Raw genomic sequence first — 18,763 nt, 5'->3', positions numbered from 1 at the left:
AAAAGTGGTGATCACCTTGGTTTTGCACCAGCAGCTTATACCACCTTACATAGTGGCTAAGGTCACGAGGACACCAGCCACAAAGACCTATTCTTATCCAGTGTTTGCCTTGGAACCTGTCAAGCTATTGAGAGAAAGAAAAACACTCAGATCTAGTAAAAGGAAATGATAACCATAATCACATAACTAGCTTTTCCCCCTAATGGTTTCTGGGCTGTAGATAGCTGTTCCCTGAGTTCCTTATCACAGTGAGACCCGAGAGGGCGAGGGCTATATAAACTGGACTTAGGAAATTAACGGGCCATAGAAAATCGTATTATGCACGCTGTTGCATTAGCCGAAGAGAGACAACATGAAATACCTCGTGAGTACATTTCAAACTTTGAATGTGGATGGTTATATCCCCATAGTCAGACCAGCCCAGGAGGACTGGTTCCTCCCTCCCCCAGGAACTGTTCAAATAAACCCAGATAGAGTTTTCAAACTATGATTCAGCTTGTAATCTTGTGTTGGCAACTCTGTTTTGGAGAATCTGAGTGAAGGGTGTTCTCTAATGGAATCAAAAATTAATGTCTTAAAAGTCAAGACTTTGGGAGCTAGGTAGACACTCAGACATTAGAGTCTCATCTGCAGTGGTTTTTCTTATTTACAAATTGCCAGTGGGGGAAATGAATTAGACATACGTGGCGCCATCTGGGATAGAGTGGTTTTTGTTCCTTTGAATTTTTTGAGACAAGGCTTCAGTCTGTAGTCCAGGCTACCATGCACTCACTGTGGCTCATCTCAAACTTGCCAAATTCTCTATCTGTCTCCTGGATGCTGGCACTCAAGGCAGGCATGGCCACACCCAGCCTTCAATGGTCTAATTAAGCAGCCTCACCCTCTGCAGCTCAGTGTCTGTGGCAGGCCACACTGCACTGTGGTGTTGGTAACATTGTAGAATAGCTGCTTCCATTGCTTTTGAGGGGTATCTCCTTTTTATTATTGAAACTGGATGCTGAGTTTTCATGGGTGTGCAGAGAAGGGAGGACCCTGTCAGTTCCACTTGACACGATGGGTGCACTTCAGCTGGGCAAGCCTCAAGTACACAAGAAACTATGGCTAGCTTATGCCAGCCCCCTATTCTTCCATTAATATCTGCTGCAGAAAACTCCCTCGATGGGCACAGCATACCACGCAGAGGAAGTGAGTAACTCAAATATTTTATGGCCTAGGTACATTCTAACATAAATGTCCCCAAAATAGTATGCAAATAACAGCGAGTGTCTTTCCTTCTTAGACAAGATAAGAGAATTCGGAGGAAAGAAAACCTGGAGGGTGTCTGTTTCCAGAGGGGTGGAGGGTGGGTAGAGGTGGGTCAGAGCTGACTGTGAGATTTGGGGTTTGGATCAAGAGCTGGAGCAAAGGATGTGCCCAGCCCTGGAAGTAGAGAGGCTGGCACAAAAAGAAAGAGTGGGAACCTGAGCTATAGTGGTCCAAGCTGGTCCTACCCTGTCAGGTTGGCTAAATCTATCCCAGTGATTGACAGTGGAAGCCACATAGGAGTGTCCTCGAGTGACTGACAAAACCTTGCCTCCTGAGCAGCAGGCACACCCTGTGTGAGCACAGGAAGTTTTAGTGTCCTGACACACCTGGGAACCCTACAGGGATGGACCAAGGTGAAAACTGTAGATCCTTGTCAGAGGCTAAGGGAGACCCTGGAATCTAAGCTCATCAGAGGCTATGGACAAAGTTCATTGACCTTTGTTCTATTTCAGATTGCACCTTCCATTCTTATGACCATCTTTCTAGTTCCAACTCTGGCACTGATGGTGAGTATGGCTTGTAGCAGAAACATTTCAAAGCTGATAACCAGGGGTAGCATTCCTGCACTTTCTCATTAATGGATTCCCATTAACCCTGCAAGGGATGGACAGGTAGACACTTGGGGCCACTGACTTTACTTGTTGATTGCTCTTTCTAGAACACTAGTGACAATCATCCTCTGGATGGTTCTGTGGGGACCCAGACCATCCATGTTGATGTCCTACGAGGTGTGGTCAGCATCCAAGACAACAACATTCTGAGTGAATGGAACGGAATCATGGACTACAGGAATGTAAGACGTGAAACTCACTTATTGCAATGCCAAAACGGCTGCTTGGTCTGCTCCAAAGGCGAGGCGTCCTCACTGTTGTCCTCTGGGACCGGGGTGTGCTTTAGAAGTTACTTTGTCTTGACCCCATATTTTAATGTTGACTTATAAAAGAATATGGCTATGAGCTACCACCTCCTTCAGTAATAAGGCCCTTGAGGATGGCACATAATTAGGAAGAGAACCCCTGTGCCTCAGCCGAACTCTTTAATAAAATATTCTGTGACCATGGAGATTGTTTTTCTGCCTAGCATGCCTCAGTTGCCAAAACAGCTCCAACAGCTGCCTCTCCTACCTAGTGGGACTTTGAAGGATGAAAAGAAGTCAACACCCACCCTCCCCACTCAGCCCTTTGCCACCCAGGTCCTCCTCACCCACCTCTGTCACATTTTCTCCAGCACATTGGATAACTCAAATAGACACGAGGTGTCCTCTCCACTCTCCCCGTGTCTGCCAGGTCCTCTTCCCCTAACACCTTCTTTCTCTTCACCTTCTTGACTCTTAATTTCCCAAGGAGATTCCCCAAATCCTCCCTGTCTACAGATTGCCTCTGATGGATGCTATTAGAAGCCAAGTAAAACATTCCACAGCAGGCCACTAGGTGGCGCAAGGAAGGCAGAATTACTGTTAGAGCCCCGGTTCTCAACCTTCCCAATACTGTGGCGCTTTAATATGGTACCTTATGTTGCAGTGCCCTCCCTCCTCCCCCCAGCCATTAAATTATTTCATTGTTACTTCATAACTGTAATTTTGATACTGTTTTGAATCGTAATGTAAATATCTGATATGCAGGATATCTGAATATGCAACCTCCATAAAAAGGTTGTTTGATCCCCAAAGGGTCAGAACCCACACGTTGAAAACCACTAATCTAGAGGCTTAGCTTCTCGCAGCTGTACCTGGGGCTCCGTCAAACCCAGCAGCAGCAGCAAACTGCAGCTATGATCCAAGCCAGGGAAGAACAAATAACAGACCACAAGGAAGGGGCATGCAGGAACAGACTAGCTCTAGAACACAAGTCCTAACATAGCCCTCCCAACTGCCCTGGGCATTCAAAGAGCCCTCTGCGGCTTACATAACATTCCCCAGGCAGTGAGGACCTCAGCTCTCACCTCGTCTCCATGACAACTCCATAGAAGAAACTCTCTCCTGCTTTATAGATAAAAATACAACAACAACAACAACAACTGAGGTTCCCAAGAGCTGTTGAGTAGCAGAGAAGACCCCTAAGGTCATCCATATTGTATTACCATCCTACCCAGTCAGGCACACACACCTTAATGTTAGCGGTTCAGAATACCCTGGGAGATAAAACCTTAACCGGGAGGAGCAGAGCAGACAGGAGCGGAAGGATCCAGTGCCACACAGCTCCTGATGCTGACCTGTGCTCTGGCACCCAGGGTGCGGCCCTTCTGAGATGTTCTGCATTTCAGTCAGACTAGCAGGGTACTGCACCCCTGAGACGAGCAGGTACATTAGTACTGAAATTAATCGGATGACATGTTTCTGCTCTGTTGCTTTAAGGCCCTCCTGGCAGCTAAGCTGTTTAGTAAGATGGCCTGTGTCCTGGCCAAGATGGACCCAGAAGCCTTCCCAAGTTTGGATGATATTACCCAGGCCCTGGGCAAACAGGTGAGTGAGCGAGTCCAGTTCCCTCTGATAGGTGTCTACTATGGGCTTTTCCAGCTTACAGCCACTCTCTCAAACAATACCTCACTCACTCAAAGGACTTGGGGACATTGGTGTCCCACTCAAGGAAAATCACAACTGAATCAATCAATGCCTTAGGTAATGACCTCATGTGGATGCATTTCCAATGGCTTCAAGCTATGCTAGAGAAGACAAGTGGCTGGGTGCAAACACTGAAATGATTTCATGTCCCCTGCCTCTCTCCTTCCTGTCTTTTCTGTTGCGCGCACACACACACACACACACACGCACACGCACACACACACACTCGAGTGAGCTTCCATACATACTATTATTATCATTAAGCCCAGCACTGCTGAAGTTTTTGCCCATCCTCTCTAGTGAGATAGGAACTGTTAAGAGAAATAAGCTAAAACCAGGAACGGAGCAAATCCTTAGCAACTCGTGGAATCTATTCCAGCTTTGCTTAAATATCGACACATTTGGATAGCATTCAGAACTGGGGGTGGCGGTACTAACTCTAGGGGGAAAAAAAGCTTGTTAAAGCAATGCTGTTTTTAAAAGGGCGGAGAAGCGTCTCAGAGGTTCAGAGCACTTGCTGCTCTCACAGAGGGTCCCGGTTCAGTTCCCAGCCCCGACAAGGAGACTCATACCAGTCTGTAACTTCAAACACTCCTACACATAAAACTAAAGTATAAATCTTTAAAAGAGAAGTTCAAAGTCAAAGTGTCCCGTTCATCTAAATTGACGAAATATAAACGCAATAAATGTTTTAAACTACACGGTGTTAACGTTCTGGATAAAAAAGCACCCAAAGCCAATAGAAAAAGCCACTGGGTCCAGATTTTGCCAGACTCTCTTTCGCCCCCCTGAGGCTTGATAAAACATTGCAGTTAGAGACACCCGGAAAGCAAAGTCTGGATTGGTAACTGAATCGCCCCACATACCTTCAGAGCTTGCCTGTGAATCCCTTCTTGCATATGCCATATTTGAGATGCCCCTTCTTACAGGCTTCCGGTCACTACCCACCCACGCACGGACTGACCTACACAGTTTTACCCAGCCGAATCAAAAACTTGGCCCAATACGGAGTGCCAGTCAAAGACCTGTGCAGAGCGGTCCCCACCTACTTTGCTCGGCAGCAAAAAGAAGGTGTGTTCACTACTAGAAACACGAGTTGATGCATCAAAAGATGAGGGAGGCGTTTCATGATCTATCGGCAAACTGTAATGACAACTCATTCCATCGTTTCTCCAGTGGAATAAAAGTCGCATGGTCTGAGATGTAGGGGATTCCTTACAAGGCCGATGGGGGGAGGGAAGCTGCTATAGGCTGCTTTGAGATTTGATGGCTGATGGACACCCAGCCCTGACTCGAGCTTTGCCACACCCACTGTAGGGGAAGGCCGGTGACTTTGGTGTCCTCAGTCTAACTCCTTCTTAAGGTGCCTGCAGCCTAACAATTATAAATAGCAGCCGGTGGTTGGAAGTCCTGATGGGGAGTGCGGGGAGGAAATCAGTGACCCGAGGAGCTGAAATAGCTAGAGGCTAAAACTCCAAGATCTGCCAGTGAGCCCAGAAGCAGTCAGCAATACAGCTGTGCCCCTCTCTTAAACCTTGGTATTAAGCCCACAAGACTGAGTTCTTCAAAACACAAAGGTCTAGAAGAGAAGCAGAGCATGCTGGGATAAGGGGCTAAGAAGCATAGTAAAGGAACAGTAAAAGAGAAAGAGGTGGTTACAGAAAGGGTGAGAGGGGCGGGGGGGGGGGGGGGAGGCGGGCTCCGCTGACCTGAGTGTTCATCCAACTCAGGTGACCCATGTACCTGTTGACTGTGTCTTTGTCTCTAAAGTGTGGCTCCTTCCTCTTGAAGGTACCGCCCTGGCGATGGACCCAGACTCCTGTTCTGAGCTCCAGCTTCTGTCCTTCATGGGACTGTCCATCTGCGGTGAGATCCCTGGGCTCTGAACCTCTAAGTCAGCCAGACTGGACAGGCCTGGTCCAGCCTCTGCCTGTGGGAAGAGTCTCATTGCAGTCCTCACACTCCACATGTTGGCTTCACATGCAGCCTTGTGATATGGGGGGTGGGGGTGGGGGATAGGTGCATTTTCTACCTTGTATGAAGAAATAATAAAGTTTCAGTGTCACTGGTCTAGCAGATGGATTCCCTTACCCTCTTGGGTTCCCCCTATCCTCTGCATCATCCCCCCATCCTCTGCATCATCCCTCATCCTCTGCAGCCTCCCGTATCCCCTGCAGCCTCCCTCATCCTCTGCAGTCTCCCTCATCCTCTGCATCATCCCTCATCCTCTGCAGCCTCCCTCATCCTCTGCATCATCCCTCATCCTCTGCAGCCTCCCTCATCCTCTGCAGCCTCCCGTATCCCCTGCAGCCTCCCTCATCCTCTGCAGTCTCCCTCATCCTCTGCATCATCCCTCATCCTCTGCATCATCCCTCATCCTCTGCAGCCTCCCTCATCGTCTGCAGCCTCCCTCATCCTCTGCAGCCTCCCTCATCCTCTGCAGCCTCCCTTATCCTCTGCAGCCTCCCTTATCCTCTGCAGCCTCCCTCATCCTCTGCAGCCTCCCTCATCCTCTGCAGCCTCCCTTATCCTCTGCAGCCTCCCTCATCCTCTGCATCATCCCCCATCCTCTGCAGCCTCCCTCATCCTCTGCAGCCTCCCTCATCCTCTGCAGCCTCCCTCATCCTCTGCAGCCTCCCTTATCCTCTGCAGCCTCCCTTATCCTCTGCAGCCTCCCTTATCCTCTGCAGCCTCCCTCATCCTCTGCATCATCCCTCATCCTCTGCAGCCTCCCCCATCCTCTGCAGCCTCCCTCATCCTCTGCATCATCCCGTATCCCCTGCAGCCTCCCTTATCCTCTGCAGTCTCCCTCATCCTCTGCAGCCTCCCTCATCCTCTGCATCATCCCTCATCCTCTGCAGCCTCCCCCATCCTCTGCAGCCTCCCTCATCCTCTGCAGCCTCCCTCATCCTCTGCAGCCTCCCTCATCCTCTGCAGCCTCCCTCATCCCCTGCAGCCTCCCTTATCCTCTGCAGCCTCCCTCATCCTCTGCAGCCTCCCTCATCCTCTGCAGCCTCCCTTATCCTCTGCAGCCTCCCTCATCCTCTGCATCATCCCTCATCCTCTGCAGCCTCCCCCATCCTCTGCAGCCTCCCTCATCCTCTGCAGCCTCCCTCATCCTCTGCAGCCTCCCCCATCCTCTGCAGCCTCCCTCATCCTCTGCAGCCTCCCTCATCCTCTGCAGCCTCCCTCATCCTCTGCAGCCTCCCTCATCCCCTGCAGCCTCCCTTATCCTCTGCAGCCTCCCTCATCCTCTGCAGCCTCCCTCATCCTCTGCAGCCTCCCTCATCCTCTGCAGCCTCCCTCATCCTCTGCAGCCTCCCTCATCCCCTGCAGCCTCCCTTATCCTCTGCAGCCTCCCTCATCCTCTGCAGCCTCCCTTATCCTCTGCAGTCTCCCTCATCCTCTGCAGCCTCCCTCATCCTCTGCATCATCCCTCATCCTCTGCAGCCTCCCCCATCCTCTGCAGCCTCCCTCATCCTCTGCATCATCCCGTATCCCCTGCAGCCTCCCTTATCCTCTGCAGTCTCCCTCATCCTCTGCAGCCTCCCTCATCCTCTGCAGCCTCCCTCATCCTCTGCAGCCTCCCTCATCCTCTGCATCATCCCGTATCCCCTGCAGCCTCCCTCATCCTCTGCAGCCTCCCTCATCCTCTGCAGCCTCCCTCATCCTCTGCATCATCCCACATCCTCTGCAGCCTCCCTCATCCTCTGCAGCCTCCCTCATCCTCTGCAGCCTCCCTCATCCTCTGCAGCCTCCCCCATGCTCTGCATCATCCCTCATCCCCTGCAGCCTCCCTCATCTCCTGCAGCCTCCCTCATCCTCTGCAGCCTCCCTCATCCTCTGCAGCCTCCCTCATCCTCTGCAGCCTCCCTCATCCTCTGCAGCCTCCCCATGCTCTGCATCATCCCTCATCCCCTGCAGCCTCCCTCATCCCCTGCAGCCTCCCTCATCCCCTGCAGCCTCCCTCATCCCCTGCAGCCTCCCTCATCTCCTAAAGCCTCCCTCATCCTCTGTGTCCTCCCTTATCTGTGCACCATTGGTCTTGTGCTACCCAGAACATCCTACATCATGGAGTCAGCTCCACCAGAACCTCTCATTTCTAAGTCTCTTTAGGCAATAAATGAGTAAACCACCAGTGGAGTCCAGTCTGTTGGCCAGGTCTGAGGCTTCTCTCATCTCCTGAAAACTGGGACTGAGGCTCCTGGGATGTCTCTTTCTTGTGCTGTCCCAGCTACACAGTGACGACCGACAGAGTGACCCTGGAACCTCCCTTTAGAACTCTAAGCCAGGAGCTGTATCCCTTAGATAGGTGTCCCCATTGCAAAGTAATAAGGATCCAGGTATTCAGCGTTCATTCTGTAACTGTTTCCTTGGCAGGGACAGCCTTGTCCCCATCACTAGTCCCTCCAATCCATGTGGTGTCATCTTACTCTCCGGCTCCTGGAAACCCTTGGGACAAGGTCTTCAAGGTCCTTCTAGACTGGAGTGCACTCCACAAATCAGACTTCTGTGGTCCTCAACAAGAGACCCCTGCAGTGGTTCATGCCACAACCTCCTCAGCACTATGTAAGGACCCAGTGAGGCCACAGGGCCTGACTACTCTAACCAGGGAGCTGGAGCACAAATTACTCAGGGCTGTTGTGGGTGACATGGCAATGGCAGCTTGTTTCCTGAGATGTTAAGGGCTGGGTGGCTCTCTTTTCATTCAGTTGTGAGTTAAACATTGGAAATAGATTGTGATTTGTATTGAGGTATAGGGTAAGTCATAGTCCTTCCTTTCCCGACTTCGTCTCTCTATGACTCTTCGTCTACCCCATGACTCCAAAATGGCTGAGGCAGCTCCTGACATCAGTATTATATTCGCACTGTAGGAAGGAGAATAGGAAAAAGCAAAGAACAGAATTTCCAGCCATCTGAGTCTACCCTCTTCATCTGGAAAAAAATATGGCTCCTGGAAGCCTCACTTGGCAGACTTCTGCTTACACGTGATTGGCCACCAGACTTCTCTAGAGCAATCTGCCCCTTGCTTTCTTAAGAGAAGCTATGATCTTGTTTTCTTAGGAGAAACAGGACTGACTTAGCTCAGCTGTCTCCACCTGGGCACTATAAACATTTTGAGCCCAAAAATTCTTCACTGAGGGGACCATACTATGCATTGCAGGGTCTGCCTTCTCACTGATGGATGCCAGTAGACCCATCTCTGGCTGTGACAGTGATGATAGCTCATCTGGGTAGACAGGAGTGATGTCACAGCCAGCTGAAAGCTAACTTGATGGATCATGGTTAGTCCCCTACAACTGAAGGAACGCACAGAAGGAATGCTTAGCTGCTGCTTGCGTAGCCTGGTGTTATGTTAGCCAGAAAGAGGGAGCTGGAGAAGAGGCATGGGCTTTCAATCAAGCTTGCTTTGAAGAACAGTATTAGACAGCTCTGATCGGCTGCAGATACGTGACCCTTTCTTTAGGTTTTCTCTTTCATATTCCGTCCAGGTACATGACTGTAACAGTAGGAAAGCTGGACTGATCTAAGTTATTTCATCATTATCAGAAACCAGTTAGCTCAGCATTGTCTTAGCTCGTGAATGCATTCATTATGTCTGGCAAAATAATGCTGAATTCATTCATTGAGTCAATAATTCAAGCAGGTAGTTCTATAATGAAGTAATGGGGTCTATTATCTTCTAACCCCAGCATCTATGAGTGAATAGAATAAATAGACCATCTTATGCCCTCAGATGAGCAAAGGGGTATATGCATGACACAGGGTTTTAGCACTCCACCCCCACCTTGGCTTCTTCGAGGACTCCTTTGGCAGGTGGGCTCCAGGTATGGCTGATATTTCCTGCCTATTGTGACCTGTGGCCTCTTCCAGCATTTGACAGGTTGGTGCAGGCTCCCTCTTCTTTGCTCCTGGCCTCAGGCTTGAGCATCCCTGGATTAAGAGGTTGATATGCACTTTTCTTAACCCTTAGATGGAGCTAACTATAAGAAACTGTAGCAAGGCCCAGCCTCCCATGGAGGGAGGAGGATGTAGAGTCAGCAAAGTGAGAGAGCAGACCCTGTAGCTCTGCTGTCAAAGTGGAACCAACATGGTTAAAGCAATAGGGAGCATACCTGTTAGACCAAACCCCAGGAGGTGTCCGATGCTAACACCCTCCTGCACCAGCTACGCATCCTGGCCACAGGACCCAGTTGGAATCATCTCCGGGGAGTTTATAGTTAAAACCAACTCATAATCAGAGTCGACTCTGTCTCTCTGGAAATGAAGCTGAGATGGGGACCCTGGGGTAGACCATGGTGCTGCTTCTCTCTCTTCAGGGAGCAAAGAGGCTGCCACAAAAAGAACCCAGCTAAAGGCAGAAGAAGAGTCCAGCCTCAGTCAAGCACCCAACTCCAGGGTGCTCTGTCGTCATCTGCAGCTAGCTACCCAACACTCTCAGTTTACCCTCTACTGCAACAAACCCGATTTGGGTTCCATCACTAGCAAACACCAAAACCACTCCGTTCTTTCCTTAACAGTGTATAACACATTCAATACTACTGCCATCAAACTGTTTATAGAAATGTCCTGTTTCCCACCAAGAAAATAGCATCCCCAAGTATAGTAGCTGGAGACTCTTAGCCCATCATACCTCAGTGCCAAGTACCCAGAAGGCACTTCTGATGTATCTGTCATGGGTCAGAGTGAGAACTAGAAAGACTCAGTGACAGAGATTCCTGCTTAAACCTTTCTTTGTTCTGAACTGTACTTGCATCCGGCTGCCCAGACTATACAAGACCTGGCTAATTGATCTTGGAATTGATCCACATGGTGTAATCAATTTTAAGCCTTGGATACTTTTTCTACAGTGTATGAACTTGGATCCCCAGCTTCTCTGATTCTGTTCTTGGTGTTACTGGTCCTTCCTCCTGTTTACTCCAGGTCAATACATGAGAGAATATTGTTCACTGTGGCCAAGTCTGCTGCTTCAGCAAATTAAAATGCATGTCCTAAAATGCGCCTGTGTGGTTCTCAAAGCCAACTCACTGGTCAGAAGAGGAAACTTTCTTCATTAGGGTAGTGAGGTTGTTTGACAAGAATATGCCAAGCCCCACCCTCTTCCCAGTGAAAAGCATTGCCACTGTCCTTGTGCCTGCTCAACCCTGCTGTGTGAGCCTTGAGATGGCAGGTGCTCAGCTGGTCTGCAGGTAGCTGCAGAGAGACAGAGGCGCATAGCCCACTGGTTAGATTGCACAAGCCTCATCATCTGGACACTTTCATACAGTGTTTATCTTATATGAAGTCCTTCTATTCACTGAGAGCAATGTTGTTTGGCTTCCCACTGTGCCCACAAAAGGAACAAACACACACAGATATCTGTAAATATATCACTTTTGTGTTATTATTCGATTTCATAAGTAGATGGAATGTTGGGAAGAACTCGGTTTGGCTTCTGAGTGAAAACCAAAGGTCTATTTCTTTGAAAAGATGAAGTCAGTTGATGGACCATCTTAAACGTGAATTCCTCCACAGATGGAAATTCCCAGGAGCCCCAGGAGCCCCACCTTTGCACAGACTCCAGTGCTCACCTCTTCTGGAAATGGGGGAAAATGTAAAGAAATAGCATTAAAATGTGTTTCAATCTAGCAAACCAATATTTTCAAGGGATCCTGACTGCAGGGGTGGGGACAGAGCTTATAATTTCATAGCACCCAGGATTTTAGCCATAGCTTTATTGAAACTACTACTACTACTGCTACTGCCACTAATTTAACTTCCATAAGACTGTCAGGTCTAGAAGTGTGGTCTGGTGATGCCATCTGTCTTGGTACTGATGGAGTGTCCTGCTGCCTCTCTAAGTGATTCTGAGTGCTAACTTTCTGGACAAACAGTCAGCAAATGCTAGCACCTTCTTTACCTCCCACTACTCTGACAAATGTCTCTTGTTTTCCACTGGTTCTGATCACTCTGCCACAGTTAGTGACACCCGGCTGCTGTCCTCTGCCTGTCCATGGACTCTGCCTGCTCCTTCCTGGAATGCTCTATGCTGGATCTTGGCAGCATTCACCACTCCCAGAGGATACTTCTTGAAAGATGCTCTGGAAGTGGGTTGTTGTTTTTTAACATGGAGCACTTATGTGTGTAAAAAGAGGATCTCAGAATCCTCTTGAAGCCTAGGAACCCTGTCTGGCCCCATTTATCATTTGTCACTCAGCCATTTTCCCACTGTACTGTGCCCATGGAGGCAAAGCTTTGCCCATGTCTGCATTGCTAATGTGTCTAATGGTCCATGCACATAGTAGAAATTCAATTCCTGAAGTAGACTGAACTATACATAATGTTTTCACTTATGTATAGTTCACACAGCCCCCTGCTCCCGAAGACTGTGTGGCATGCAGAAGCCCCCAACACTTGTTTAGCTTCAATGGGACTCACTTGGCTTTGTCGTCACCTCCCCCTCATACAGGGGGACGTGCTTGCACAGATTCTTAATAGGCGACCCAAACAGGAACCAGTCCACCTTCATGATCAGAGACTTCAGAGGGTTGTACCTGACCCAGGTATACTCTGGGGAGTCCATGGCTTTCATTGTCTAGATGACATAACAAAGAACAGTGCTGTAGAAAACTGGCAAGCATAGTGGACCTTACTTTAAATTGTAAGTGGCTTTCTCTGTCCAGTGGTTGAATAAATGGTATTCGAGGGTCTCAAGTCATTATCTCCTCTGACCGCTGTGTCTGGAGGAAAAGCTCGTGTTTACCCACAGGACAGTGCTGCAATGAAACCTGCAGAAGGTAAATCAGCTGATAAAGGAAGACAGATGGGGCTGTGTAGACAGGACCAGAACTCGGTGTCCAGCCTCAGTGTGCTGTGTGGAGATTCTCTCTCTTTGGTATTATTTGTCCGTGTCATTAATGCATCATTGAATATCATAAATTACTCATTTTCAACTAACACTTTATCTAAGACCTCACCTCTGAGAAGAGAGGCTTGCCAGCCCCTCTCCAAAGACAGTCCATTTAAGTTCTCATAAGTCCGTGTATTCAGGGCTCTATGATGAGAACTGTACTGAGAGGAGCATCCATGCCTCCCTCTCCCAAACGTGAAGACACGTTGGAAAGTTGAGCATCATATGCATGGACATATATATCATGGTCTACAGTATCATCCTCATTGATGTATGGACATATATCATGGTCTACAGTATCATTCTCATGAGACAGTAACATGCGCAGAAGCATGGGCTGGCTCAGGAGCAGAGTTTTCAAAGAACCTCAAATTACCTGCTTCTCATAGAGGTACCGTTGGAGCTTGTCCAAAGCAGGGATGGCTTTGTGGTCCATCTTGATGACGTAGCAGGCTCTCCGGGAGAGCACCCGGGATGCGATGTAACCCTGAGGGGGAGGAGCAGAGTTACTGACTTCACATTTCCCTGCATTCCGATTTGGTGGGGTTGACACTGAGTCTTAGAAGAAAAGACTGAGTATCAACTATGAGTTAATGCCATTGTCTATCGGTCAGGAATTCTGTCCACTCATCTTAGATACGGAGTTTTTGTTTCTTCACTTGTCACGTGAACCCCTGTGAGAGTTGGTGTATGTTCCCTGTGTTCTGGAACCGAGGTCTACAATGTGGAGTTTAAAGTGAGAAGGAGTAGCTCTCTGCCGCTCTCCTTTGAATTTTATCTAGACTGTTTCTCAATTTTGACTAACTACAATATCATTCAATATCATAATGACTCCACATAATGATTTAAATTTAAATCCAGTGAAATTTACAATTCATTTCAGGGCATGTTTTGAGTACACAGTAGCCACAATGCTTCCCTTCCAGAAAATTTGAACATAGAACATCTTTGCCCGGCTTGAAGTTCTTTCTCTTAGGTCACGTTGTTCTAAAAGTCTCCTAGGCGGGCTTACGTTAATCCTCTCGCCACATGCCTTTTCTGTTCACCCCTTTTCTCCCTCACTTCTCTCCTCAGGTTCTATCCACACGCTGAAGGGGGCTGGAGGAAGCCTCATTGGAAATGCACAGGTGTGGGGGAGTTTGACATGAGGAAGGATCACAGGCTGTCGTGACATTTTGGCCTTGAAAGGGAAATTTTTCTGAGATGCTTCAAATACACAAAAACCATTCTAGCTCCTAGTTTTCAATTCTCAAAAAAAATGTTAGTACCTAAAACGAGTCACTACACCGAGGCACCGAGGCCAGTGATGGAGGAGAGGGGTAAACAAAGTTCCCGCATTTGATCTTTTAAAAGCCACTTTTGGGATTTCCATGAAATCTATGTAAAGATAATTTTAGTTGTCGAAGACTTCAACAAATCTATGCTTTTAAAGGTGACGTGAGACACACCCCCCCCCCCCCCGTGCCACCAGGAAAAAAGCAGGTGGGGAGTTTCAAGAGAAAGAGGAGGAGAGGAACTTCAGTGTAGATGTCAAGGCTGGCCATCCCCAGGTAAGGCGTCCCATAATAGACACGAGTCTGTTATGGTATAGTCATAATAGATATTAGTCTGTTGTTAGAGAAAGACATTAGTAAAGTAGTCCAAATCGGTAAATGGATGGAGGGCAGTAAGCTTTCGGAGCAAGTTTCTAAGCCTTATTTTTAGCTCAGTAACCAACACTGGAGTTACAACACTTACAGAGAGTGCAATGCCGTGTGTACTGCATTAGTCACTTGAGTGTGTGCATGGGTCTGGGTTTCTGCTCATTTGAGATTGCTCATTCTCTGTGTCTTGTAGCAGAAATTTTCTTTTAGTTATTCAGCTGTCACTTTCCAGTTCTGGGTATTGCTTTGAGCACTCTTCCTGTTCATGTCTGGGCCAGTAGTGGGACGTTATTGCTGTCGAGTAAATGTGTTTCTTTCCTTAGAAATGGTTTTATTTGCTTGCTTAATTGTTCAAAGGGAAAGGAAGAAGGGGGAAATGTAAAGCTTTGTAAAGATAGATGGTGTAATTTAAATATGTACTGTGTAGCCGACCCTGGCCCTCTACAAAATGGACCTTCTGTAAAGTCCCCTCTCTGCTTACGTGCTTATAGTCAAAGATGGTGGTGGAAGAGCAAGAGCCCGAGTGGATGTTGATGGTGGCCGTGTTCTTCTGGTTGTCAATGGTCACTGTCTCCTGGACAAAGCCTCCATTACTGCTTGGGACGAAGATGTTAAAAACCTAGAATTGACAGCAAAGCCAAATTAAGTTTTCCATAAACAGTGTGCATTTGAAAAGCAGGTCTTTCGCCAAGATAAAACCTCTGACTTCAATGGACAGTTCACTGGAAGCCCATGCAAAGCTTGTGCTGAGGTAAAGCTCGGGCTGAGGTAAAGCTTGGGCTGAGGTAAAGCTTGGGTTGAGGTAAAGCTTATGCTGAGGTAAAGCTCGGGCTGAGGTAAAGCTCTCAGGCTGAGGCAGAACATAACGCTTCTCTCACTGATTTATTATATTGCATATGGGGGAGCTGGAGAAATGTCTTTGGAAGGAAAATAGGACTTGACACCTGTTAGTGCATTGGGTTACACTGTGAAGGTGTTGCAGGTAGAAACAAATGAAGACCACTTCATCCTTTCCGTTACTGAGATCCCACCTCAAAGAAGACACGTGGACTCCACGGTCCTTGGGATGACCTGGTCTCCCATAGTTCTCGTTTTCTCCCATAGTCTAAGAAGCCAACTCACCTCCTCTGCCTGCGATTGTATTCCAAAGATGGACAGCACCACCAGAAATGCCACCTGAAAAACACATCAACTCTCTGAGTCGTCCATTGAGAGGATCAGCAGGAGACAGAGGGCACCGAGGCACAGCTGGCAGCCATCATAGGCAGCCAGCTGTCTATTTTCCTATGTTAAAAGGTAGAAAATACATTTGCCCACTCAGTAGGCACTTGCTGAGCTAGTGGGATCTCTTAGACACACGGTTCTCCTTGACTACCCATCTCCCAGCTCTTTGGCATGATATCATCTAGATGGTGGAGAAGCTTGGGTGGATGAGGAGGGACAGACTCATGGGCAGGGAGGGACCTGGTATGAGTTACACTAGCTTTTGATTAGTGGATAAGTTATGTCTTCTGATAAGGGGAAAGCCTGCACTTCTTGACACTAAGGGAATGAACCCTTCAACATGAATCTGTGAATGACGTGAACACAGTGGGTTTTTAAGCACAGCTATGGAAGGAGGATCCAGTCCCCTCTGCCTCAGTGTCCTCAACTTTACATCGAGGACAGCAGTACCTGGTCTACATTATCGGCACAACAAGCAGAGGTAATCATCCATGAGAAAAGCTTGGGCTTAGCGTGGTTTGGGGGCAGCTGCTCTCATTCTTATTACTCATTGTTTTTAAAGTAATGCTTCTCTTTCATGACAAATGGGATTGCTCTCAAATGCCTAAACCCCTCGCAGAGTGATTAGAAGGGGTTATAATTAAAAACACCCTCCAAATAAAATCTCTACATATTTCTTTTTCTCTCCCTTTGTACATTTTGAGTCAATCTAAGAAATGTAGACAATGAACACACAAATATTCCACATTCCTGCCACAGATACTGTGAATTCAGTCACAGTAGCATAGTGTTGTCTGAGATCCTTGAAATCTGAAGCACATTGGATACAAGCAGAAGCAAGAGCAAAGGAGACAAACGCATACTCACGAGGGGTTTCATTTTGCCTGAAGAGTAGGAGCTGGAGAGAGTGTGGATGCCTGCGCAGCGTCCAGCCTTTATATTGGCTTTAGGATGTAGAAATCTCTTTCCCAAGTGATCGTGTCAGAAAGGATCTAGTCCGTATCTCTGACACACCTTAGCAAACTCCCTTATCAGGACTTGAGACATAACCACATCCCAGGTATCAGTGAAGTCTGTTAGTTTGTACTGAAAACTCCCCATTGGTCACTCTGCAAACACTCCCTGTTTATCCAGGTTTGCACTGGTTGAGTTCCGCCCTGTAACGATACTCCAGGACACTTGTTCTTCACGCACAGACACCAAAGGAACAGTCTAGCTCCTTCACCCAAATGTAAAGTCCTCAAGACTTCTGGGCCCCATTTCAGGGTCTCCTCAACACTACTCAGCTTATCGAATTTGTCTGCCTTGACATTAGATATGAAAAGAAAAGAGGAGGAGAGTGACCGGGAGCTTTGTTTGGAATAAGAACAGCCCCATGCCTGTCTTGCCTTCCTTTAGAGTCAATGGCCATCTGCAGGTTCATGAGGAACAAGATTTGGAAGTCAACCAGCAATGACCAAATGTTTTAACTGGGCCTTGTCCAGTGCATCAGGGACAGAGGGTGACACACCTCCACTTCCCTTGCAAAAGTCTCAGATTTTAAAAAGATTGAGAGAAAAGCAGATTTTTTTTTTAAATGCCACAGTTAGCATCATGATGACCGTGATAAGGCAAAGGGACGTCTTGTTTTTAACACAACTGTCAATTGTGAGACATTGGACAAGGAACTAACACAAATAAGCACGATTTTGAAGAAGGAAGTCTTTGGAAGTGGGCATTTAGGGGTGGCCTGGTTCCAGAGAACTCTGCTGCCTTGACTGCTCAGCCAGAGTGGCAAAGGGCATGCCTTTACTGTTTCTGAGGTCCCTGCAGCAGGAAGGGCTACGGTTTGTACAACATCTGCTAACGCTCTCCCATCCTTGGCTCCAGAGACACAAGGAGATAAGAAGGCAAGGACTCTAGACAGGATTGCTTTCAGATGTGTGCACAACTGTCTGCCTCATTTTACCCATCCCCATGAGCTCCAAGTCCATAGGTCTAATGGTGAGACTATCATCATTATGGAGCATGTTCCAGCACCTTCTAAACACAGTGCGCATATGAACTCAGTTCTTATGGTCCTGTTCCCATTTCCCAGGCAGGAATACCAAGGTACAGGGAAGCTAAAGTAACTCCTTGGGACCACACAACTTCCAAAGGCAGAAGCTGAGGCTTGAGCCCAGCCTGATGCCATAGATCACCTTCTTAACCACGAGTCCTGTCAGACTGTTGTGGGACAAGCACCACTTCTCACCTTGCTGATCTGGGGCATGAGCAGGGTTCTGAATGTAGATTGTTCCCAGCTTAAATGTAGCCTTGGAACTTTAATCCTAGCACTTGAGAAGCAGAGGCAGGAAGGTCTCTATGAGTTTGGGGTCAGCCTGCTCTAGAAAATGAGTTCCAGGACATCCAGGACTGTTACACAGAGAAACCCTGTCTTGAAACACACACACATGCACACACGCACGAGCACACACACAATAGCCTTGGAAATTGTGAGGCTTGGCCATACAACTAGGAGATGTGATGCTAGCTGTGTCATTCCCCTTGCTTGAGCCTCGCGGCCGCAGAGAGAATAAAATCCCAGACTCAGAGGGGCCTGTGCTGAGCAGGTCCACGCCTCGTGTCTGCCGTAGCACAGTGGGTCTATGAGGCAGTGCAGGCGAGCAGACCTCCTAAGTTCTCACAGAGCTGTTTCAACTCCCAAAAGCACTGTTCTTTATCATGTTTGCTTCAGTGTTGCTTTAAAAAGTGTGTTCAATGTCCTTAACACTCTTTCCTACATTTTCTTAAAATTCTGCTTTTTGAATTTAAGTTTAATATTACTTCTGAGCGTAGTATGAGGTTCTAATACATTTTCCCACTCAGACATCTAGTAGTTCCAACATCTGTTAGTGAATAGCTGTCTGACACTAACTTCTGAAGCCTCTCAGGGTCTGTGGAAAGAGCCTCCTGCTTGTTGCCACGTTGCTTCATTGGTTCATTTATGCTGTCCAATGACAATGCCCCCCAGATGTGTGCATCTGGGTCTTAGACCAAGGAGGTCAGCTCCCCCAGCATTGCTGTTTCTAAATGTTCCGGTCTGTTCCCTCAGGTTCCGACTTGTTTTCTTTTTTATTTCTACCTTAGTTCTTGTAGAATTACTGTTGTTCTTTGTCTGAT

At 47.9% G+C, this 18,763-nt stretch overlaps 2 protein-coding genes across 2 annotated transcripts; one reads left to right on the top strand and one right to left on the bottom strand.

The window, feature by feature from the left end:
- The first annotated feature begins 227 nt into the window (after positions 1 to 227).
- Positions 228 to 5,860, top strand: LOC117715687 (gastrokine-3). Its single transcript, XM_034512578.2, has 6 exons — positions 228 to 364; positions 1,758 to 1,811; positions 1,964 to 2,098; positions 3,659 to 3,766; positions 4,795 to 4,936; positions 5,657 to 5,860. The coding sequence occupies exons 1-6, from the start codon at positions 353 to 355 to the stop codon at positions 5,749 to 5,751; spliced, it is 546 nt and encodes a 181-aa protein (XP_034368469.2). The 5' UTR covers positions 228 to 352; the 3' UTR covers positions 5,752 to 5,860.
- Positions 5,861 to 11,221: 5,361 nt separating this feature from the next.
- Positions 11,222 to 16,623, bottom strand: Gkn2 (gastrokine 2). Its single transcript, XM_034512411.2, has 6 exons — positions 16,490 to 16,623; positions 15,521 to 15,574; positions 14,880 to 15,017; positions 13,132 to 13,242; positions 12,284 to 12,440; positions 11,222 to 11,441 (listed from the first exon to the last, which is right to left on the bottom strand). The coding sequence occupies exons 1-6, from the start codon at positions 16,499 to 16,501 to the stop codon at positions 11,359 to 11,361; spliced, it is 555 nt and encodes a 184-aa protein (XP_034368302.1). The 5' UTR covers positions 16,502 to 16,623; the 3' UTR covers positions 11,222 to 11,358.
- Positions 16,624 to 18,763: the final 2,140 nt, after the last annotated feature.

This window comes from Arvicanthis niloticus, chromosome 9, assembly GCF_011762505.2.
Source record: "Arvicanthis niloticus isolate mArvNil1 chromosome 9, mArvNil1.pat.X, whole genome shotgun sequence".
NCBI lineage: Eukaryota > Metazoa > Chordata > Mammalia > Rodentia > Muridae > Arvicanthis > Arvicanthis niloticus.
The sequence above is the reverse complement of the archived record's forward strand: the minus strand, read 5'-3'. Positions and strand labels throughout refer to the sequence as shown.

Bases quoted from the DNA above. Each gene is read 5' to 3' on its own strand.
- LOC117715687 (XM_034512578.2), top strand. The intron at 2,099-3,658 runs GTAAGACGTGAA...TGTTGCTTTAAG, and splicing joins GAATCATGGACTACAGGAAT to GCCCTCCTGGCAGCTAAGCT. The intron at 3,767-4,794 runs GTGAGTGAGCGA...CCCTTCTTACAG, and splicing joins CCCAGGCCCTGGGCAAACAG to GCTTCCGGTCACTACCCACC.
- Gkn2 (XM_034512411.2), bottom strand. The intron at 12,441-13,131 runs GTAATTTGAGGT...TATGTCATCTAG, and splicing joins GGTACCTCTATGAGAAGCAG to ACAATGAAAGCCATGGACTC. The intron at 11,442-12,283 runs GTGAGTCCCATT...CCCCATTTCCAG, and splicing joins GGAGGTGACGACAAAGCCAA to AAGAGGTGAGCACTGGAGTC.